General features: G+C 48.5%; 4 protein-coding genes across 4 annotated transcripts; 1 reads left to right on the forward strand and 3 right to left on the reverse strand.

Moving 5' to 3' along the window:
- Positions 1 to 2,689: 2,689 nt before the first annotated feature.
- FIESC28_10349 (uncharacterized protein) lies at positions 2,690 to 3,894 on the reverse strand (the record flags this gene model as incomplete). Its single annotated transcript, XM_031164481.1, has 3 exons — positions 2,690 to 2,767; positions 2,816 to 3,076; positions 3,124 to 3,894. The coding sequence occupies 3 exons, from the start codon at positions 3,892 to 3,894 to the stop codon at positions 2,690 to 2,692; spliced, it is 1,110 nt and encodes a 369-aa protein (XP_031011433.1).
- Positions 3,895 to 4,722: 828 nt separating this feature from the next.
- Positions 4,723 to 8,351, reverse strand: FIESC28_10350 (uncharacterized protein; the record flags this gene model as incomplete). Its single annotated transcript, XM_031164482.1, has 2 exons — positions 4,723 to 7,675; positions 7,792 to 8,351. The coding sequence occupies 2 exons, from the start codon at positions 8,349 to 8,351 to the stop codon at positions 4,723 to 4,725; spliced, it is 3,513 nt and encodes a 1,170-aa protein (XP_031011434.1).
- Positions 8,352 to 11,791: 3,440 nt separating this feature from the next.
- FIESC28_10351 (uncharacterized protein) lies at positions 11,792 to 15,009 on the reverse strand (the record flags this gene model as incomplete). Its single annotated transcript, XM_031164483.1, has 8 exons — positions 11,792 to 12,702; positions 12,759 to 13,040; positions 13,090 to 13,203; positions 13,253 to 13,372; positions 13,422 to 14,072; positions 14,127 to 14,379; positions 14,433 to 14,787; positions 14,843 to 15,009. 8 exons carry the CDS (start codon positions 15,007 to 15,009, stop codon positions 11,792 to 11,794), a joined length of 2,853 nt encoding a protein of 950 aa, XP_031011435.1.
- A 5,183-nt stretch (positions 15,010 to 20,192) lies between these two features.
- On the forward strand, positions 20,193 to 23,193 carry FIESC28_10352 (uncharacterized protein; the record flags this gene model as incomplete). Its single annotated transcript, XM_031164484.1, has 2 exons — positions 20,193 to 20,765; positions 21,742 to 23,193. 2 exons carry the CDS (start codon positions 20,193 to 20,195, stop codon positions 23,191 to 23,193), a joined length of 2,025 nt encoding a protein of 674 aa, XP_031011436.1.
- Positions 23,194 to 23,490: the final 297 nt, after the last annotated feature.

Consider the following 23,490-nt stretch of genomic DNA (forward strand, 5'->3'; position numbering starts at 1 on the left):
CAAGGTCGAGACTGATGAGGTTGCACGACGTGAGAGTGACATGCCGGGCAGAGGCAGAGGAGGTAGGTAGTAGAAAAGGGAGAGACAGGTCAAATAGAGGACGCCCAGAGATAAGAGATTCGCAGGGGGCGCAATCCGATGCGATTGGGTCCCTTGGGCGGTTTTGGTGTTGAGAGGTTCCGAATCGAATGTGAGAGGAGAGACTGTCACTTGAGAATTTGGGCGAAACTGGAAAGGGCGCGATTCCGGTTCAGGCGGCCGAAGGCAGTGGCAGTGAGTGAGACTGGGGGTGGCAGAGATAAGAGATCCCTGGAAAGGATGGACTGCTCCAGGTTTTAGCCAGTAATAGTTTAGAGGTTATGCCCGGGAATTGAATGAGCTGAGCTTGGCTGATGTCGTCTTCTTGTCCCTGTGAAACCCCTGGAGGCTGGTTGTTTTAGAGAGGGTAGGTGTGTGAAGGTGAAGGAGTGAGGGTGAGTTTTGGAGATAAGACAAGACAGACAGACAAAAGTCAAGTCAAGACGCGAAGAAAAGGGTCCAGTCCAGTCCAGTCCAATTCAGTTTAAGATCCTGGTACAAACGGGTGACGTTTTTTGGGGCGAGGCAATTCTACCAGGTAAAGCTGGACATAGTGACAGAATAGCCTACACAGCACTATAGTGAAAAGTCACAGGGGCTATTCTGTCATGCCTCAGTGGGGGTCCCCCAGACTTAACCCAGCACAGTGGGCGGGCGCTTGTCGTTTTGCGGTACAGAATTGACTTCCCGTCTTCAAGTCTCGCCACTCCCAATTCGCTCTCACCATAAACTTCATCTACACAAAAAAGCAAAACACGAGGAATTGCCTTTGCGCGCGTTATTCCAACGCTTCCAAACTCTACCTTATTAATCTTGGCCCAATATCCAGACTCGATTCAATATCATAACGCCATCTCAATCCGTCAGGAATTCAATCGCAAACCTATTCCAGTTCCAGCCCTGGGCAAAGACCCAGTTTCCCGTCATGCAGGTCCAGGAACAACGGATCTCCTGCAGCATCAAGCCTTGACTATCTCGCTTCACTATCCCAAAAAGCTTCAGGTAAAAGTAAAGACAAATGGCCACAAAACTCTCTTGTAACACGGCACTGCCTACTATCATGACCCCAGATCTGTACTGATAAGGCACTCTCCCCATACCCCAGATACTTCATTTATCATCATGCTTCCTTTGGGCCGGGTGCCCCTGAATGCTTACAGGACATTAATGTAGATCTCTTGGCGTCTGATCTTGTTCCAGTCATTCAAGAATCGCGATTCCGAAAGGAGGCACTCGACACAAATGGTATATATGATACTCGACAACTCAGGTCTTTGTTCGCATACAATGAGATAGATATTCTATCACTCTTCCTTTCAGTTTCATCACTTCGAAAGCTCTCAGCCTCTCATCCATCCACCTTCCCTTAGAAAAAGAAAAGAAACGCCAACTCGAGTCAGACATGACGAAACCACCTACGACCAGCCTCACTCAGGGTTTCTCTGGTCTCTGATAAGGACTTCCACCTTGATTGGCCATGCCAAGGTGTGGGGGGACATCCATGATCCAGCCTCAGCTTCAATAGACCAACGGTGACTCGTCTCTCGGTGACCACAAACATCAATGCGTTTCTCATCTGCACCTTGAGCTTTATTTCCTTCCTATCCGGTATTGGTAACCCTAGGAGTATGTTATTGAACTCGTGCTATTGGGCTCAAAATTGCTTTTCTTATATGAACATGATGTAGTATTCGACATGTCCCGTCCCATCACCCCCTTCTGATTCTCCCTTGGCATAAGATCACAGACGCCGTTAGGCTTTTGCCTCCGTCAAAGCGATTCACGATAGAAGCCCGAAGGATATCTCGCATCTCCACGGAAATGATAATGGGATCATGCACCAGCTTTGACTCGAGATGCAACCCACGGCTGTGATAGCCCATCGATGCACAGCCTCGGTGCATCCTCTGATGAACTCAAGTTGACATATCATTGCCTAAAGGCAGATGAAGCTTCAAGGATCAAACGAAACTCAATGAGATGATATTGATAAAGGCGATGAAATTAGCAAAGAGAAAGCATTGTGCTGCATTATCTTATCTGAGAAGACGCATGGACAGATGCCCCTTTTCATGCAGCAGGTCGAGCATGGCAGTTACTTTACAGTATAACAACTATCCATCAGGTTTCTCCACGCACGATCATAGGTAACTCATAATTCTTTAACAAGCTTATTGTCCGGAACTTCTTTCTATTTTCAATGCTCATGGCTACGTTTTCGAAAATTTGTTTCACTTGAAGGTGGTTCATCGTCGCAGTTGGCACACTCAGTCAGCAACAAGAAGTATGGCTGAATGCTTCGCTCGTGATTTATGCAAATACATAGTAATATGATTACGCTTCCTAAAGATATGACATTCCTGGTATGTCATCATGCCAATAACAATTTATACCCCTGACCTAGCTTCACAAGAAGCCCATGTAGGTTGAACATTCTGTAAAGGTGAAGATCGGTTTCGCCCTCGTTATGTCGTGTCTAAACCAATCTCTCCATATCGCGGGATTGAATGTATCGTAACATTGCCTTCACTAGGGCCACGATAAATGAGAGAAAAAAGGTGCAGCCAAGATAGAATATCGCGACTGCGAACCTATGGGAATACCGCACGCCCTAAAGCGGTTTCTCCATAAGGTCCCGTCTGCTCTGGTACCACGCGGGTACGACGTAAGGTGTAATGGCGTAGATGGCCTATTTCTAAATTAGCCTGTGGTTCTCCTTGTCATTTCCCAAACTTACAGTCTCGACGATGTCAATGAGTGGTGAAAGAGCCGAGATGCGAACGAGCGTATCGAACTGGCCGATATCACTCGCCAGCCATAATGAAGGCCAACAAATCCAGCGACCAGTTTTGAGGCAAAGCAGCAGTTCTATGATTGATCCCACGATAGAAAGACTGATAGCGCCCATCGTTATCGAAGCCCACGGGCTTGGGCCTTGACCACAAAACGCACAGCAGTAGGTTAGCATTCCAAGACCACACATCTCAATATCCCATCGCTAGAGTATATCAGCAGAGGTATAGTGTGTTAGAGCCGAAGACTTACAGTGCGTCTCCATGGCTCTACAGTTCCCAGGATTGTAAAGGTTACTAGGACTCGTGCTGCCATTCGACAATAACGGGACTCGGAATATGCCCCAAGTCCAGGCAATTCGTCACTGGTAAATAGAAGTACCAAATTGATAGGGTAGAGTACATGTATGCGCTGTTCGATGAGGCGAATAACACTTTGTTTCATATACTCTATCCGTCCGATTGACGTATTCCGAAGTCTTCGAGCAGCGATGGCGTTCAGCTGCGCTGTTGTATTCGAAGGTGCTGTATCTTGAGCGGGCGTTTTATTCCTTGGAGGTATCCTATTTCCGTTGAACTGTTGCGCCTTTCCATTATGGCTCGAGCTGTTCCTATTCTGCTTTCCGTTGGCGTTACCTTTCTTTCCCCGTTTCCTCCTTTTTTTCGACCTGGCGTTGCCGTTACCGTTGCAGTTTCCGTTGGTGTTTGTACTGATCGGGACCTCTGCCTCCAGCTCATGAACATCAGCTGGGGCAATGGCCTCTAGCTCAGCTGGAGCAACATTGCCGCTGAATGCTACCTGGTCCGAATGGGTTTCTTGTTCTTGTTCTTGTTTGGCTGTTTCTCGTGCTTTCAACAACCACAACGTAAGGAAATAGATAGTGAGGCCGATGGCGGGACAGTGAATATCATCGATAAGTTTGTGCATCAGTCCACTGTTAACAAGACTCTTTCGGAACATGGCTAGAGGGATTGTCATAAGCGACAGGGCCCAGTTGAGGATATGGTACCGGAGAGACAGCATCGTGGTCAGCCAGACTTGTTACTGATGAATCAAATGGTTGTAATGATAATTACAAAAGATCGTGACGATACTGGTAGCGAGATGAAACGTTAACGACTGAGCATAAGTTGCAAAAAGAGGGACGTTAATTCTTTCTAAAGAAAGGTGAACAACGCAGACGCGTTGAAAAACGGTGAATAGCGACTTCCCAAAACATGTCTGGTGATAACCTCAACGGCAAGTGCACAGGTCAAACAGAAGGCAGGAGTGACCGTCCCTCATTACACTTAACATCACACGGACAAACGCCAGCATTTATTTGTCAAAATATTGATAAGAATTAATATGGATGCATATTGGAGTTCAAACTCGATTAATATACAAAAGTTGACTTGTTCACCTGGCCATTCTTCCCTCTATTATACAAACCAGGGGATTGCAAACACCACAAATGATTTACGCAACCACTCACCAATAGCCAAACAAGAATACAAAACATTATATACTTAACAAACAACGTTCCTTTTGTGAATCGTGTTCAGTGTAAACCAAGTATCAACTGATCGACAAACCCGTCCCAAATGCTCCATTTTCCAATGCCCGCGTATGTAAGATGCGGTGATGTTGTGACAAGAATAGGTTCCCAACAGAGTACTCCAAGACTCGTCAAAAACCCATGTAGAAATGCGCAACCGTTCTGGCTGCTAAGAATCATTACCAAATAATGATAGGGGTGAAAACAGACAACTCCGGGTCGCTATATGCAGTACGGGCACCACTGTAAAAAGGGTGCTCCCATCATTATAATCCAATCAATGTGGTCTTAAACATTTTCCTGGTCCTTCTCTTTCAGGCGCTGCCACTAAGCGTCTTGAATCGGTCCTCAAAAGACTTCATTTGCTCCTGCTCGAGGAGTTTTTGCAGGCGTCGTGTTTCACGAACAGCGGCCTCTCGCTCATCTTGGAGAGTCAGGACTTCGATCTGAGCCGTGCTCATTCTGGCGACGACATCCTGCATCTCCTTATCGGCGTCCTCGAGAGCCGTCTCTAGCTCAGTCACGCGCTTGCGGAGCATATCCATCTGCGCGGCTTCCTCGAAAGACTTCTCAGTGAGCTGAGGGGATCGTAACGAGCCAGGGAATCGAGGGGATAGAGGGCTGAGCAGCGATGGCTTGCGGTTGGCCTGGAAACTGGGAGATCGAGGACCAAAGCTGGCGTTGCTGCTCATGCGCTGAAGCTGAGCATTGTGAGCATCGCGAATAGCAGCGATCTCCTCCTCGTGACGGTTGACCCTGTCCTCAGATGCTGTCTGAGCAGCAACAAGTTGGTCCTCCATGGACTTAAGGCGAACTTGGAGGCCAGCAATGCGATCCGAGTTGCTCTTGCGATTGGAGTCACCTCGGGCAACAGCATTAGAAAGGCGTTCTCGGAGCTGTGCGTTGGCAGCGAGCTGCTGCTGGACTTGAGATGCAAGCTCTCCAACTCGGCGAGCGGAGTCGTTGAGTTCGTCAGCAAGAGCGCGTTCGCTCTCAATGGTCTTACTCTCGTACTCGCTCATAGAGTCGTACTGGTTTCTGAGACTGTCAACTTCATGCTTGGCGGCATCGCGTTCAGAGACTGCAATAGAGAGTGTGCGCTCGAGTCGCTCGACAGCAAGCTGGGTCCTCTCATCAGCTCCAGTCTCATGCTCGAGTTCCTTGATGCGCTCAAGCGATTCAGCATAAGCGGCCTGCAGTTGTTCATATGCCTTTGAAAGCGATTCAGATGTTACTGGGGTGCTTCCGAACGAGTTGCTACCAGTACTAGAGCCGCTTGAGCGAGCGAAAGAGGGAGGAATGAGGATATCCTTCTCCTCCAACAACTCCCGAAGCATAGAGATCTCTTGCTCGGCCTTGTCAAGATCCATCTTCAGACTACCAAGACCGTCCTCTACTTGCCATTTTTGCATGAGAGCATCCTCGGCTCGGCGTCGCAGAACGTTGATCTCGGTGCGAAGGTTTGAGATCTCTCGCTCAAAACCTGCTTTTCGTGGGTTTGCTCCAAGAAGTCTCTCCCGCTCGGCCTGGAGTAATCTGATCTTCTTCTCGTTCTCACGGTTTTGGAACTCCTGGCGGTCGAGAAGGTTCTTCAGTGCGCTGTGGAGGGCATCTCGTTGAGCCTCAACGTCCTTTAATCTCTCAGAAAGAGCTTCTCTGGACTCAGTCTGAACATTCTTAACACTGTTGGACCTGGAAAGGCCTGAAGGACGCTGGGCACGGAACGAGCCAGTCGCAACCGAATTGGATCTGGCAAGGCCGCCGCCGAAACCACCAGACATGGCGCGAGACATGCGGTTGATCGACGGTGTAGGAGAACCAGATCTGGATCCGCCTCGCATAACATCATATTCTTTCCTGAGCATCGAGAGTTCCTGCTGCATCTTTGAGGATTCATAGGTCAGGTTTGCGTATTCAGCAGCCTCGATCTCGAGACCCTCAACTCGAGCCCTGAGTTGAGGAACAACCTCGTCGCGGAGGTTGTCTCTCTCGCTGGTTGCCTCGTGGAGCTCTCCTCGGATAGCGTTGATGAGGTCCTCAAAGTTGTTCTTAACAACGCGCTCCTCGGACAATCGCCTCCTAAGGTCGCCGCAGGTGGTCTCGAGGTCCTTTAGTCGGCCGCTGGCGTCCTGGTTATTCATTTGGGCGAGGTCGACTTGCGACGCCTTTTCAGCAAGCTCCTTAATCTGCTGATCCAGCTCCTTCCGTCGTCCTCTTTCATCTTGTAGCTTGTTTGTAAGTTCTAATCTTATAGAAGCTTTCTCTTGTTCCGACCTCCTTTGAACCTTTTCAAGTTCCTCTCGACTAGGCTCGGCCTCGCTCATCTTAGCCGAGCTATAACCTGAATCGGAGTAATAATCGCTTGACCTCTTGCCAGGAGCTTGAGGGTTGCCGATTTGTTCTTGGAGACGGTCGACTAGATCTTCTAGATCCATCTCGCGCCGAATAGAGCTTGCCAGCTCGGCGCTGATGGCTTTTAGTTCGTCTTCCATTTCGTCAATTTGCGCGTAGGCTGGGGACTGTGAAACCGATGAGTATGAGTTACGATAGGTCAAGATCTCCGTCAAGCTAGCGGTATCTTCTTGAATGGTAGATTGAGGGTTGCTAACCGTATCATTGGCTGCGCCGTATTTTGATGGTGATATCGGCGAATATGCAGACGAAAATTCCGTCGCAGAAGGCGAGGGTGAGGGCGCTGCCCAGTTGAACAAAGAAGCAAATGGGGAGTTTTGGCCTGGCGATCTAGGCAAGGGCTTATTGAGCTGAGGTGATGTATTTTGGCCCGATGGTGTATTGGGATCATCCGGGGATTCGTCGTAGTTCGCAACGTCAATTGTGACCTTGTCGAGCTGGAGATGTGGTGGAGTTGGCTTTGGAACAAACATGGGAGCGGGAGCCAATGTCGGTTTGGATATAGTATGATCGGATGAAGGGGACTTGGCTCTTTGAGCGTCTTGTTCGGTCTGCTCCTTCGATTCTGTTGTCTCGGCGTCTTTATGAACGATGATAGTTTCTTTGTCGCTCGAATCAATCTTTTGGATCTCTTTGTCTTTCTTGTTGTATTGGTCGTCTTCGGTATCGCTGTCATCAAGGATAGTCTCGCGGGTGACGTCTGGTCCAGATTCTGATTTCGAGTCGGATATCAAATCATCATACCCATCCAGGACGTCTGAGAAGTCGGAGCTAGATACAGTAGGGCTGTGTCCTGGAATGTTCTGTGTTCCAGGGGTTGTCGCGGCAAGGGACGCCAGGTTGGCGTTGGGAGCTCTGTTCAGGAATTCGGGTTAGCAAGAAATTCTGCAAGGGAAGCGAGGGGCAGCAAGTTGGTCGTCTAAGACACCAAGACACCAAGACAAAGAATTGAGTTAAAGGGAACAACTTACTGGGCAGTTGGCGGCCCGTCGCGAGAAGCGGAAGAGAACTCGTAAAAGGTAGGACTGTCGACGGAACAAGGTCTAGCGAACCTCTGACTCGGCAATGGCAGATCAATCGGTGACGGCAGTGGTGATCCAGATGACGAGAAGCGCAGAGCAAGTGCCGATGCCGACGAAGACAGAGGTTTGCGCTTGATAGTCCCAAACGAATGAACGGAAGCGGAGGGCGACGAAACAGAGCCGGGGCCGGAGTCGGAGGACGAGCCGGGCAGGACGTCGACCGTCTGAGATCGAGCGTGAACGGCAGAAGATCGCGGAGCAGGCGAGTGATCCTCCTTTCCTTCTTCAATAACTTGTTGAAGTTGAGACGACGAACGGACTGAAGCTGAAGAAGAGGGACGGGAGTCGGCGTTATTATCGATAGGGTAATAGTAAGAATCTGAGGTTGCAGCAGAAGTTGCGGATGCGGATGGGACGGTGACAGGAGGTGTCTTGGTATCAGAACGAGTATCAGAAGATGCAGAAGGCTCCGTTACTCCAGACCCCGGAGCAGCTAGGGCGGGTTCCATATTTGGAAGATATACCGACCGTCCTCGCTACACCAAGAGCACACGCTTCGTGACAAGTCTTGGGACTTGGGCTAAGGCTTGAGCGGCGGCAAGAGAGCGAAGCTGGTGTGTACAGAAGGTGAGCGGCCAGTGTGTGAGGTGTGGGGGTGAAGTTGTAACAGAAGAGGGCGTGTGCGACGACACGACACAAGCGCAGACACCAGATAAGTTGTGTATGTACTTTGTACAGGTGGTACTGTATAATCTGTACAATAGAGGATGTCTTATCACCGGAATAAGGTGTGCGCGTGTCGGTCAATCATCAACAGAACGGGTGAGGGAAGGAAAAGAAGAGAAATTTGGCCCCTGGGAGACAAACGAAGCGAAGGGAACAGGAGCATGGAAAGAATGGAAAGCTACTGGAGCGATGGCTGGGCACCATGCACGATAGTGGTTTAGGTAGTCTAGGCGGTTGATGTTCATGTCAGGGGTTTGATAATGAATGGACGGCTTTGGCATTCTTTTTTTTCATTTGATCTAAGCTTAGCCTGGGAAAAGGGGCATGGATGATGACGACCCCCTGCACCACAAGCGTGGAATCCCCGCAAGGTAAGGTCAGGTTAGCATCTCTTTACTGGAGAGTCGATCTTTACATGTACATTATGTGAGGGGCGACTTGCGACTTGCAGGTCAAGTGAGGGTTTTTGAGTGGAATGGTGAGGCTTGATAGTACAGCTGATATCTCAAGCCTTTGACGTCTGATGCATACGTGAACGGTATTGGATCGTGGGAACACAAAGGAGTAACCAGTAAAATTCAACAGTCGATAGCCGCGCGATGAACCAGTAGAAGCAATTCTGTACCTGAAAGGTTAATCAACCAATTGCAATTAAACAGCAGGGGTATTTCTGGTGAAGGTGGTGACCAACGGAAAAGGATGGGGGGATTTACTGTAAAGTACCTGCACTAGCGCCTTAACATGGGCGCTACCATAACAAGGTCTTCAGGGGTAGCAACCTCTAACCTCCACTGGGCTATCTCATTGATTAGAGGTCCATGATATGGACCAGATCTAGTCCAGTCCAATCCAATCCAATTCGATTGTATGCGCCGCGCAAAGAGCGGTACGGCAGTCAATCCATTTCAGGCTCTTGATCCTTTCAAGTGGATGACTGCAGCGTAATACTACCTTCCAAGTCTTGAGACAATCGCTTGTTGGTTAATGTGCATAATTAATAAAAATCTCCTATATTGTCTTCATCTCGTCTTGTTGGCCAGATGGGACGAGAGAAACGATCTGATCTGTCATGAATCAACCAACCTGTGATCAATGCCTCAGGTAGCTCATATGCTCAATATCGTTCAATGGCCGAAGATATGATTAGCACCTCATTCAATGGACTAAGCTTAGAGCAAGGGTCAATGCCCAACTTTAGAAGTTTCAAGGGTGACCTTGTTCGAGTCGCCCTCTTTTTAGAAGACGAAGAAAGCACCGACTATTATTGCACGAAGGCGCGTAAGTGTATCCATCCGTACGGAAAATTGTGTTACCGTTATATTAAAGGCGGCGGCTATCGAAACATTTCCATGATTCTGTGCATATGCAAGTAACCACACGTCAGCCGGTGGAATTCCTTTTTCTTCTTTCTTTCCTTTCTTTTTTTCTATGCAGAAGCTTTAAAAACTCCGAGTCCGGAAAAAAGGGTTACTTACTGCATATGACGATACTCCGTCCTGTATATCTGTCTAATACCAGGACCACCTTGATCTCTCCAGTAACACATTCAGCTCAACCGCCTCATGATCCAGGGGTTTGATATAGCGCCCCTTGCTTAGCGTCTCACGTGCTAGACCAGGGGGTCTAATGAGTTGTGGAATATCCGTAAACCACGAATGGTTGCATTTAGCGCCTGGCAAACATGGACATTCATGAAGCATTATCAACTCTAGACTCACTCCTTTCACTGCATACAGTACAATAATTGTGCTCTTCATTGACGATTGGCGGTGAAGATCTCACCTCTTCATTAAGCGCTTTCTAAACAGCACCATCTTTAGCTCTTGTTTGACGTGTTCAATACCAAGCAAAGATCGTGTATCGAGTATCTATTGCGCGATGTAAACTGCAGATGTTTCAACGAGTTTTGATCACAGGGTGCCCCCTTGTTGTGCACCACATGATAGTGAAAAATCTACAGTATTCGTTTTCAGGGTCCTCCCTCTAAGTCCCGATCACCACCGGCTTAAACTCTATTACTTCTACAAGCAAGGGCAGCGGCAGTCAAGTTAAGGGTGCAGCAGTATGACGCACTATGTAGACGCTCTATCCATGGATAATCCTGTCTTATCACATAGTAAGAGACCTACTGCACTTCGTAGTGTTTCACGAACCACAAATAATTCAACACTAGATAAACATCGCAGTCATTTGACATGACCAAGACGCACATCATCATCCCAACAAGGGTACAGGGTACCTGAACTCAACTGCACTTAAACCTGGCAAATCAACTTCAGGTTTCCTGAAACACTCGCATCCAGTCAAAGTGGCACGATAAACTGCCGATCTTTCCAACTCTCATACATCACTGTAACTCTTCAGCTTCATCACAGCGGAAACGTCCAAGAAGAGAAAGATACCCTGATCGCCCAGCTGTGATCACTCTTTGACCCCCACTGACTCGAAATTAGGTGGCGTTTGGAGCGTCAGTGTTTGACTGTTTGTGCTGAAGATCGATCGTTCTTACATTCACTCCTTTTCTCGTCGCAATGGCGCTATCGTTGCTGTTTTGACTACTCGAGTCTGGCGCCATCACATCGTAATTTCCCATGGGGTATGGGGATAGGCTGCCTCTTTTTGCGGGATGTTCAGTCGGATTGTTGTAGGGTATTCATTCACAACCCTTGAATCACGAATCATGGTATGCTCCCAATGCACAACATAGGAGACGATGAACTACGAGCTTGACAAGCGAATCGTAGCTTCATGCTAGTCATAAACTTCTCGTGTCGATGGTTGAGTTTAGGCTGGAGGCGCGTGCCTTTAACTGCTACTGTAGTGCTGTTTTGGCCATGTGTTGTCCCTGTTAGTGAGACATCAGGTCATTGAAAACACTAGCCGAGACCTTGGATGAAGCATACGCATCTGTGACTGAATAACGATGAGTATAGTACCACCAGTTCGGAATATAGGGAAGGATGTGCGCTGAAGGGCATTGTTGGTGTAAGCATTGGCCATGACCATCAGCTAGAAGGTCAAACTGAAGCTACTGAATACGTCGTTGAGACAAGACAACGGGAACTCACCACTGTAAAAGAACGAATAAGCAGAATGTAGAATGAAGGAGGGATTTTGTTCTTTCTCTGTCCTATGACACTATATCGTGATATAAAACCTATTTAGCAACACCAGGCAAAACGTCCGACAACCAATATAAACGCCATCTCTACCCATCAAAGACTCAAGCAACATGCCCCTTGGGAAGTAACGTCCACTGTCCTCCACAAGAGCACTTGCGCTGCTGCGCCAGGACAAACGAAAATCCAGGCCTGGTCCCAAAAATGTCTTCCATCACAGCAGTACACCTCGAACATCGTCTCCAGTGCTTCTCGGAAGAGGGTCTGATCTGCATCCGTTTGAATACATCCACGTACACCATACCCCGCGCTTTCTTAGCCGCTAAGCTGTGCTCGTCATCCTGAACCTCGAGAAGATCGTAATCTGCAAAGAATAGTCGGCCCGGATCTATAGCATTTCGAAACGCCGGAAGGTCTGTAGTGAAGAACTTTTTGATGATCTGGAGGAATGCTGGAGGGGGTGTTGATGATAGAAGCATGGCAAGTTCTATCTGCACACGGGCCGACCTTATTGCCACGTCAATTGCCTTTCCCTGTGGTGGGTTTGCTTGACTCTTGACAAAACTAGGGAGGAAGATCTGATAGGCTTGTCGGATCTCCTTGCTGAGCTCGGTGAGAAGACTTTCGACTTCCGACACTTTGACAAGCGCCGAAGAAGTTACCTGCTGCATTGCCTGGTAAGCCTGTTGTAGTTGTGGGGCTGCTCTGCCACCACCGGTTCCCTCAACGACAGCTGATTGTCTTCTGTAAAATTCGATGGCCCGGCCACTCAAGCCTTCCAAATGTGCCAGTCTACGGCACACTGCTGAAAGGAATCCTCGGCTGGATGAGCTCATGATGAAATGAAGAGCAACATTGTTTTTCTTGTGAAGATAAGGAGCAACCTCTGCAAAGCGTTCCCGAGTCAACAGTTCTTGGAAATGGCTGTCGTTCATGAGTTCAAAGAGAGAGTCCATGAGCCAGGCGATCAGATCAAGTGCCCATTTTGCACAACCAACGAGTGTGCCCATAACCTCTGTATTCATGTAAGCAACTGTCAAAAGAGATAAAACCATACCAGTCACAACTTACCAGGTTCATCCAAAGGACTAAGCTTTTCCCTGACCGTAACAGGTGTGTTGCTGGCTATAGTAATAAGGACGACCACGTTTCGGACGTTCAAAAAGAGCATCGAGAACTTGCCCTGGAAGGATCGAGGGCTGAAGTCTCCACGGAACCCGAGAGCGTTCATGATGCTTAGGCAGTACTGCAAAGAGCCATTTCGTACAAGCGCATCATGATGAGTATCTTCTGAGTAGTCGACCTGGATTTTAAGTATTCTTATCAACTCGGTGACCCAGTCTTGGACGAATCCTGCTTCGCGTGAGTGACATGGAGAGTAAGTACTAGTAGGAGCACGCACTCTTCTTTGATGTATAAGGCCTAACAATGGCAAGTATATCATCATAGTTATTTTGGTAAAACATCGCTGGCGCAGCAGTGACGGACAACGCAGCAATGCTTCCAACATAGTGAGCTGTAGTTGATTAGAGATATTGTCAATCAGTAACATGAACATAACATACCGTCTTGCATCGAGTTTCCAATATCGCCGTGAGGGTAGTGTAACCTGTTCCATTTCATTTTGCCATCTTCGCCCATTTGCACCAGTGAGCAATGAGTGGGTGAGAAAGCGATCTGTTGGCCTGCAATCAAAGTTAGCTATGGCTATAAAGATTAATGGCAGTTGCTTACATGGACCCTCATCTGCAAATGTCCAGCCAACTTGTCGAAGGTTCATAATTTTGTCTAGTTCTTGAGTTGTGTACATCTCATCGAACGTCAGTCGATCGCGGTACTCTACTGAACCATCTGCGAAAGCCAGGACCAGAGTCTTTCCAAAATTGAGGGTATGGAATGCAATGACAACCTTGTTGGATGTGATGTTGGCAATTTTGCGCATTTGCGTCACGGGAGGTAGTTCTGAGGAAATGCTATTTCGTCGGCTTCCAAGCTGCTCCCAAGCTGACGATAAGCCTTGCTTTTGCTCAATAACCTCCCATCGATCAAAAACAGTCTGTGCAACCTGATATGACCCTTCATTGGGAGTACGCGACCTCACTGTGACAACCATGGGTGCTGAGGGATTCTTTCCAGTATTATCTAGGATAGAAGGAAGTACTTCCAGGTGAGAGAGCTCGATCATGGATGTGTCGAGACTAGAATCACCAGGTCCACCCTGAAGCCAGTTTGCTGTAGCCAAGTGTTTCTCGACTAGAGACGGACTCAGAGTTCCTGGGACCCTCCCGGGAGCTTTGTCCGGCTGAGCTGTTTGGCCCCATTGAATCTCAATCTTAACGAGCCTCAGCTGTTTTGCAGTCGTGGCAAGGGCAAGAAGCAAATATTCTGGTAATTGTTAATAAGAACACTCAAGTTGGGTTGGTAATCAGAGCAACTGACTCTTTTCAGATGTAAAAGCTGCATGTGTGATAAGCTCATCGGACGCGCTGATACTTTCAAGCTCTATAGTCGTTTCTTCAATTCGACCGTTTGCCTGCGACCAAAACATCCTCAGAACACCATGCGTGGTGATAGTCAGTAGAGCACTCTTGGCCGCGGTAGGATGAGATGGCCCCCCATGGTGAACGAAGGAATTTTCGTATGTGTATCCATTGCCTTGTTTGTTGGCCGGCCCATACATGACATGATAAGGCTGTTCGTGGTCAGTAAACGGTATTAACGGTGTTGAGCGGGAGCAGCTCGTACCTGCTGATTATTAGGCGCAACAGTGAGCCAGTATGAACCGACGACGGTATGGACATCGTCAGTTGGATCCGCATCCCATTTTCTTTGAGGAAAAGGATGGTTGAGTGAAATCGAAAAGCTAACGATAGTGACGCGACCAGCAGCATCAATCACAGCCAGGTCCGGGCTACTCGTACCGGCCCATAGCAAATGAACTATGGGAACTGTTGGAGTGCCCTTGACAAAAGGGCAAGTGGTAGGCTCGCTCAGATCCCACGAGCCATCTTCTGGGGATCTTCGTAAATAGCGAAGCTCGACATTCTGGCCATCGGGGGTGATGTTAGCAATTGAGCCTGTCCTTGACCATGCAACTGCTCTATTGAGTGTTAGCGGTTTGATTCATAAACGTTGATAGGTGTATGGTTCCGTACTGGCAACAGCCTCGAATCCTGATATCGTCCATCCGTTGCTGAAGCTGCTTGCTCTGGACCCGACCTGACAGAGAAAGGCCAACGCCATCGCCAAACAGATCATCAACGTCATTGATGTCGACTGGCATGGGGTTGTCCAGCATGAGCGGCATCTTTTCCGATGTCATGGGGGGAGTATTAGGGTATCAAGAACACTGGAAGTTTAAGGTGAGGGAGCAAAACAAAAACAAAGACTAGAACAAAAAGTTACATGAGAGGAAGTAAGATTTAGTATCACGAATTGAAACCGAAACTCCCACTGAGCATGATTCAGCCCTGCAAATTACAGTGTGATAAAGTATAACGTGGGAAGTGGATGAATAAGCTTGAACTTATTGATGTTGAATGAGTTTCTATGGGTGAGATGGGAAAGGCTGAAGCTTCCTCGAGGCTGAAGCTAGAGGTGTTGAGATTTAGGCTTTCCTATTGGTTGGTATGACTCCTAAAGTGGACTCGAGCTTGGGTCCAATCAACGACATGTCGCGTCGTTCAATTCACGTGTCTTGTCTTGTTTGATTCAACGTCAAACAAATCAATCAACTCTTTCATTTATTGCTTCTTTGTATGACATTGTTTTAAATCAATATTAATAGTCTCTCCTGTATCCATACTAAAACCAGATCTCACTGTCGAGTGCAACCTTGTCCGCTGACGGTCGCTTCAGCTTAGACGTTAACCTACCCAATAGAGCCCTCACCGTCTGCAAGTTTGCCGTTCTCGAACAAGAAATCTTGTTACGAAACTCTTGTGCTACCTCTCCTGCATCTGGGTCTATGAACGATAGTTGGTAACACAGAAGAACCCACAGGTCAATGCTGAGCCGGAACTCTCTAGCCAAAACTGCATCTTGGACTACCATTCTTGGTGTTTCTTGCATGACTCGGTTTGTAGAGCGGGCTTATTTCCTCTACCACACATGCTCGTGCTAGAAGTTGGCTCTTGTTCTCGATTTGACATACCGGGAGCTCCCTGCTCCGGCCACGAGATGTTGGTTCTTGGCTCCCGGAGCACTTGTGGTTGGGAGCCATAGTTGGCCCTCGCACAGGAACATGGAGCCATTCTTCCACCACAGACCTCTGAAAGCACGTGTACGATGGATCTAGTATATCTATGTCATCTCATATGTACGACAGCATGTTGTGGCGTCGAGAAGCGAAGTCTGAAGCCTGCATTCCATCGTCTGTGCTTTCTCCCCTCATGCTGTGGTCCCTACTCCGCCAAACAGTTTCAGGTGTATGTATCTGTACAACTAGACCGCACTCGATAATCCATCGGTAACAATTAGTACTATCTCCATATTTTCTACACCGCACTATCTATCTAGCACATATCTGGTCATTGACCCGTCCAGCTGAGAGTGCGTTGTCTAGTTGTCCCGTCTTTGCAGGAAGGAATTACAACCAGGCCGCGCAATCCGCATCTGGGTCGATGACATGTTGCCCGAGAGTGCCGCTCAGTGGAATGGATATACTGACTAGATGAGAGGGGCAGCATAAGGTTCCCACAAGTGAAAGCCGGCCTGCCATCTTGGTCGAACAATGGCATACCACTGACCAAGACTGGGCACTTGCAGGGAGAACCAGTTGCACCGACTTATACGGATTCTTGGCCTGCCGTTCCTGCTTACTGCACGTACCAACAAGTGTTAGCCTCGAACTGGGTTACTGACAAACGCACTGATCTCGATATCCGTACTAAACTACATTTTAAGAATCTACCTAACTACAAGGTCTCAGAACAGACTGTAAAGAATCAAAGTAAACGTGCAGTAAAAGAGTACCTATCGGTCTAGGAAAGTATTGGAAATTGGAAACACGACGGTTTTACAATACATACGTATCATATGTTACTCCCTGTACTTCGTATAAGTGTCCTGGAAGAGTCACACCAGGGCTCATGGGTTGAAACTGCATGCTATCTATTTGAACAACGCTGTGCAACATATGGCAGCTTGAACTCTGAAATCCTGCACGACCAGCTATATTTGTCTTGCTTTCGTCACTTCGTGGAATTACCAAGTCTCTGTTTCTTCATCTCCGGGTTATCGAATCTCTTGAGCGGATCTAACAATATCGCTTCGTGGGGCTTCCAAATGTTACAAAGTAATGGCCAAGATGATGGTAGAGAAGACACAACATTGTTGATACTGATGTTGCCCAGAACAAGGTACGTCTGCGGCACGGCAGATGTGCGTCCCAGGGGTTCAATCGCTTAAAGTTGAAGACGTTGACGTTGGGCTGAAGGATGCTGTTCTTGTAAGCCTGTCAGCCTGTAGTTGTCCACTTAACTCGGCGGCCTCGCCGAGGATCTTCAGAACCGATACGACGTGTACGCGGGTCAGATCCCCCAAAGAGATATTGCACCGACGGGATAACTTGCAGTCAATATTTAGGTGATTCAAGGGTCTTGACCGTCCAGTGGTGGCAGCATATCGCTTAAACAGATTTGAACGGCCAGGAACCCTGCTTGCCAGATTGTATCAGCCCTGACCCCCTGCATCATGACAACGACAGCGTTGCATGCGAATCTGGCAACTGCAACTGAAAGGGACAGACTAGTTGAAGTCTGGCAATGATGGGCATCAACAACATCACAAGATCTTGCCAATTTGGTCCCTTGTGGAGGTGACGAAGTTGACAGCCTGGTTGACAGGCGAAAGGCAAGCTGGAAATAGACTACGGCCAGAAGCTATGATAATCGAGGTCGGTAAGACGGAGTTCGGCCAAGTCAGCAGGCATGAATATTAATTAACTGGAGGGTATGATTGATTGATTTCTTATCACCGTTGATGTTGATCGACCACGGTGGGTAACAGGTATAACCTTGTTTCCAGAAAAAGAAATGCACTGTAATAGGCAATATTGTGTCCTCATGGGAGAAAGATGTTCGTGATAACTGGACTCAAATGATATGATCCATTGCCAGCTGGTGTTGCGTTGTGCCGTGTCCATACAGTACACGTTGTTTATTCTTTCAATGGAACCTAGAAACGTGGATCTGCAGATGTTTGCTTATTAGGGCGCTTCAGGTGTAATCCTCCCGCTTTACTCTACATGCATGCATGGTTCTCTCTGTGTTGTTCGTTGATGGAGGCAGAGGATAACTAAGGTACTCAAGTCCGATGAATTACGGGTTTTTGTTTTAAGCCTTCGAAGCCGCGCATTGGTCCCCGTAGCGCTGCAGTAGCCAACCTAACTAACACGAACTAACCCGACCGAAGTTAGGGCTTGTTACAGTGGACATGATTCCCAGACTATGGTCATGGTGATACCTAGCTCGACTTCGCACAGGCTATACGGATACCTCAGTTTAGTTAGATCGGTCAGCATCTTCACACCCAGTCAGGTACATGTACCGTTGTAGTGCAGTAGTCTTGAGCCTAACGAACGACTGCCCGGAAACTTGGGACTCCGGGTTGCATTGCTAGTCTCCAGACTAGACATGTTGGCGTTGCTTTTTTGTTTTGTATATACCTGCAACAAGTCAATTGGTGATTGCAATTACGAGTGGGTTGCAGGAACGGTGAACCCACCGCAGTTCTTTTTTGCTATGTTTATTATCACCGTGGAGTTGCAGTAGAGTTGGGGCCACTACAGAGTTCGAGGTGCTGTATTATTCCTCGATGCGGCACTTAAAGTGAAGCTTACAGGGATCGAGGGCCGAAAGCTGATGGGACGGACATCGACATATTCTGAAGCACCGCGCCGCGCCGCCGTGATTCTCAGCAGAGGGCAATGATAGGATGGATCCTTGACTGAAGTCTTGCCCACAATGAGTATCCGTACGTAGGCAGGTCCAAAGAACAGCTCAGCACAGGACACGGCACGGCGCGGCGTGAGTGACACTTGGACTGAGCTTCTTTGGATGGGTTCATCATTTGAACCGTTATATTATGTATGGGGTAATGCAGGACGTCAAGTTAATTACCTTAAGTTATCTACGGCCTGACCTTGTCAACTCCCGTCCCATGCCTTACCGATACTAGGTATTCATCCACTCAATTATAGGCAGGTACTCGACGTGGGCAATTGACCGCGTCTTGTTCTCGTCTCCTTTCCCTCGTCGGTTTCTCGGTTTCTCTCTTCTTTCGTCTCTCTTGTTTTTCTTTTTTCTCCCCTTCGTCGTATTATATGCAAACTTCAGGTACTAGCTTGAATTTTCGACGCCATCTAAACGCCATAAACTACCATCGTCGATTATCGATTCGTGTCTCAGACGTTCTTCTTTGCCTTCGCTCTCCAAACGCTCGACCCGTTGCCCGGAAGCTAATTCTTCTGACCGAGTAATCCTCGAGTGATTGGTACCGCCCAAAAGGTACCTGAACCTGACGTGTAGGATTGGATTTGGCGCCGCGATCTCGCTTCCATCCCATTGTTACCTTACTTTCTATTAGCTGGGCTTGGCCTCTGTTCAGTAGGAGCGCTGTATCATTTTAGTCTGCCTCTACTGTTCAGTCACAGTCACAGTCACAGTACCAGCACCAGTACCTGTCTGTACCTGCCTCGGCCGAACTACCGTATCGTACCTGCCGTCTATTTACGGCACGGCACTTCTTTACGAAAGCTTTTGGAACTAAAGTCGTCCATGACGATGGTTTATACAGGAAAGTACGAGAAACAGTAATACCTTCCTCCGAATCATCCAACGTTTTTACCTCCCGACTCGACTCTTCCCAAACCCACACTCGGCTTATCACAAGCACTCCTACAAATCTCCCTAGCCTACCATCAACTACAACCCGATCGAACCAACCGAGTATCGAACTACCACCCAAGACAAGGGCAACCCAAGGGACGGTGCCTGCGGGGGCCGACTTGACAGTAGTGGACCTTGCATCGCCGTTCCTTTCCAGTTCTTCCCATGATCAGCGCTGATTAGTTATCGTTGGTCTCATCACCACTCCCTGTCGACGTCTTGACAACCCTGCATTGCGCTGCGCTGCTTACTGCAACGATATCCTCGACTTGGACTTGACTTCGTCATGGGTCAGGGTGATGGACTCGCAGCGCTGGATTTGAGGCTTCGGTCAAGCGTGGATCAATGGCCAAATCGAGGTGTAGAGGCGGAGTCCATTGACAGTAATAGCATGAACCCGAGAGATAGCACCAGTGTCTTCAGCCAGGGTCCAGATGCCTTGTGTGATATTATGAGCTTCCTCGACAGCGAGACCCTCGACTCCCGTCCTGACAGTCTATCTCAGTCTCATCGTCTCTGCCCCAGACCTCTGCACCATTATACAAGCCAGCCAAATCACACAAACCGCCGCATACCTGCAGAATCCTCGCACGCACATGCATACGCTTCCCAAAACATGCATTTCCTACTAGAGCGCCAAAAGCCACCACTGCAGCCGCAACGCCAACGCTGTGTTCCCACAAGGCTCGACACTAGCAATCCCACGGATACCGTTGATCAGAACCACGGCCTCGGTGATCTCAGTTTCTTGCTGCCTTCTCGCCCTATGAGTATTGCGACCACCGCTATGACATCAACCACTATGGACGATGGTTTCGAGCCTCACACACCATCTGGACTGGGCTTGAATCGCCGATGGCCGGAAAAGGAACAAGTAGAGTTGCGAATCCAGCCAAATACTCCGGCTGGTCGCGACAGCACACGATATAATTCACAGCAGTATCATGACCTACTCAGTGAAATCGATACTGAATGTCTCTTCCCTGACGACGCCTTCTCTACATCGGACCGTCGACCGTCCTCTTCCCGAAGTCATCTTCTTCATTGGCGACGCAATCCAAGTGCCAGTTCAGATCCCAAACAACCAAGGATCTCTTCGGATGATCAACCTCCAGCATCTGATAGTCGACCTTCAGCAACGATTACGAGGAAAGAATTCGAATCTCTTCCACCAACGATTCAACGCAAAGTAAGTTGTTCATTCCTTTCATTGTCCTGTGGATTTTATGCTTTGCGTTCCATATTTTGTTTCTACTCGCCTGCCTCGATACGACTGCAAGGGAGTAGCAAGCGAAAGTCTAAACCGCTAGATGTGCGGTCAACGGATTGTTGTTGTCATTGCCATGCCAATCCGTCACCATTCGATCATTTCCTTTTCCAAGTAACAAAACAGAGTTTTTGCTCTTCGACAAGCGTCCTTCCCCTTCTCCTGTGGGTTAAGTTATCGAGTCCGGTTCAGGTAGAGCGGTCCCGAACCATCATGAGTTTGCAAGGTTAATTCGACCTGCATTTTGGAACCTCTTTTTGGACCTGCCGGGGCTAGTCGCCCGCCTAGCCATCAAAAATGAGGGAAACCAGGGACCTTGAGGAGCCGGGGAACCGTCAGGAATCGCCAACAGAAGCCTCCGGTCCACCGTACGAGTTACTGGCCTTGCCCTGTCTGTTTAGCCTGGCGAGCGGTGGCCGTTCTGGCGGCTCCACGCAGTCGGTGGGCTCAGTGCTTAGCCATTGGTCAATTCCCCCATGTTTTGTCTTCGAGCCCCCCAGCATCTTGCACAAGGCCCAGCATCAAGCTGAGCTCCTTTTCACTCAGCAATCACATCGCCCAACCCAAAAGGCGTTGTGATGGCGCCCTGGACTTGCAGTTCCTGGACGATCCATGCACCAACGTGCTTGTGCGCCCGACAATCACCAGGCGTCATACAGCCAAGACATGCGACTCCCGCCCCACGAGCCCTTTAGTCGACGGCTCACTGCCCTAGCTCTACCGCTTCGTTCCTGAATTGAGACATATCCATTCCGATTCCAGTTTTGCCCCTCTCGTACCTTATTAAGAACTAGGGAGTCCCTTTTATGACTTATGTGTTTTATGTTGTTCTGTTTACTTAAACATTCTTTCCTTCACTTCGCTGTGTCCCTTCGTACTAAACATCTTTCCCTTCCAGTACTTCTCAACTATCGAGCGATCCCAACTAGCACACTCTCCAGACTCAGGACGTCATCAACGATCCGGAAGCATCGGCCAAGATCAACTTCTTACCCCCTGGTCATCACTCCCAAAGCCTAGAAGGAGCTACGAGCACCAAGAAAGACCCATTACTTCGGATGACTCTTTATTACACTCAGATCGTCCGTGGATTGCTTCTACAGACCAACGATTCTACGCCAATCTTCCCGAAAAGATAAAACGCCGGCATCTCACTGACGAGGAGCTTTTATTTGCCTATCAATCGCAAAAATCACCCTGTGAATTGAAAGAACTGCCGTCAGAGAAGATTGACAGTGAACGTCAGTCACTAGACATCATGATGCAGTCTCCTCTCCAAAGTCCCCGGCTATCTGGTGGTCGATCCCCGTACTCTAGCATGCTGCCACGACAAAGCGACAAGTCAACATCAAGCTCAGAGACTAAAAGACCGGATTCTTTTTACGATAGTTTTCGGTGGTTGGATGACGAGGAAGGACTGGATCTTCGTCTATATCTGGATGATTATCACATCGGCCTGCGCGAAGAGGTACCAGTTCCAAACAAGAGCAGAAGGCCGTCGTTTCGTCGTCACATTTCCATTAACAAGCTACCCTTTGGGAGGCCTTCTATGACTGGCGACAGACCTAGCCAAGAAGTTCCACAGTCCCCGACTGCCATCGCCCCGTCCGTTTCACACAGCTCAGGTGTTGGATCGTTTGGCCACGGCCGAAAGAAGTCAAGATCTCGAGCGTTGTCGTTGATATCCGCCAACAGACAAACACCTATGGCTTCTCCCTTAGCGTCTCCAATTGACCCTGCCGCAACTTACTATCAAGACCCTGAGGCTCGCAAGAAGCTGCGAGAATGCCTGGCATCACCACAGAAGTTCGACGAGGCCATCGAGTTCGGATTCTTTTCCAAGGATGGAGGGTCAAGGCCTCAAACAGGAGTTTTCACTAAGAATGCTGCTCATCAAGACAAACTACGCAGCTTCTTGGAGGATGACCGGTCATCAAAGTACAGCGATGATGCTTCAGCAGCCGAGCCTGATTCTCCCAAGACACCCCAGCTATTTGATAGGGCACCTCGCATTCCATCTTCAAGAAACAGCGTCGAACACTCTTCTCGCTCAAAGGCGGATAAATACATGCCAGACACAGCAGCGAGCCGAGAAATGACGCTCCGCATGACCTTGACGAGACCGGATCTTCGTCAAAGCGAGGATCAAATCTATGGCTGGAAGCAGGGCAGCAGTCGCGGGGGTCCAAGCCGTGACGAACCTGCCTTGAGTCCAGCCATGTATTCTCGTGATGGAAACCCCAAGCAGAGCATAGAAAAGCAACTCGCTGCTCTAGACCAGTGGGAAGATCACCAAGAACAAGACACTGGCGCTGTGAAAAGACTCTGGAATCGAGTCAGGCGATCGTGATCAGTCATACAAAAAGTCATTTATTCAATTTCTGAGCGATATTGTTTCATTCATTCCTTTTGTCACATTCGATTATCACGAAATACCCCCAAAATGTTTAATTGCCACTATAGACCTATCATTATTTCACATTTGCTGTTGCTCGGTTTATACACAGGCATTACACTCGAGAACAACAGTCTCGTTTACTCATTGGATGGAGTTGAGGAGTTTGCATCTTGTCATTGGCTACTTGATGCTATATATTGAGCTGTTGCATTGGCACTTAGGTTTTGGTTATAGTTGCAGCCTGCCAGC

Source organism: Fusarium coffeatum (assembly GCF_003316985.1).
Source record: "Fusarium coffeatum strain FIESC_28 chromosome Unknown BRIP53273_contig_302, whole genome shotgun sequence".
NCBI classification, from domain to species: Eukaryota; Fungi; Ascomycota; class Sordariomycetes; order Hypocreales; family Nectriaceae; genus Fusarium; species Fusarium coffeatum.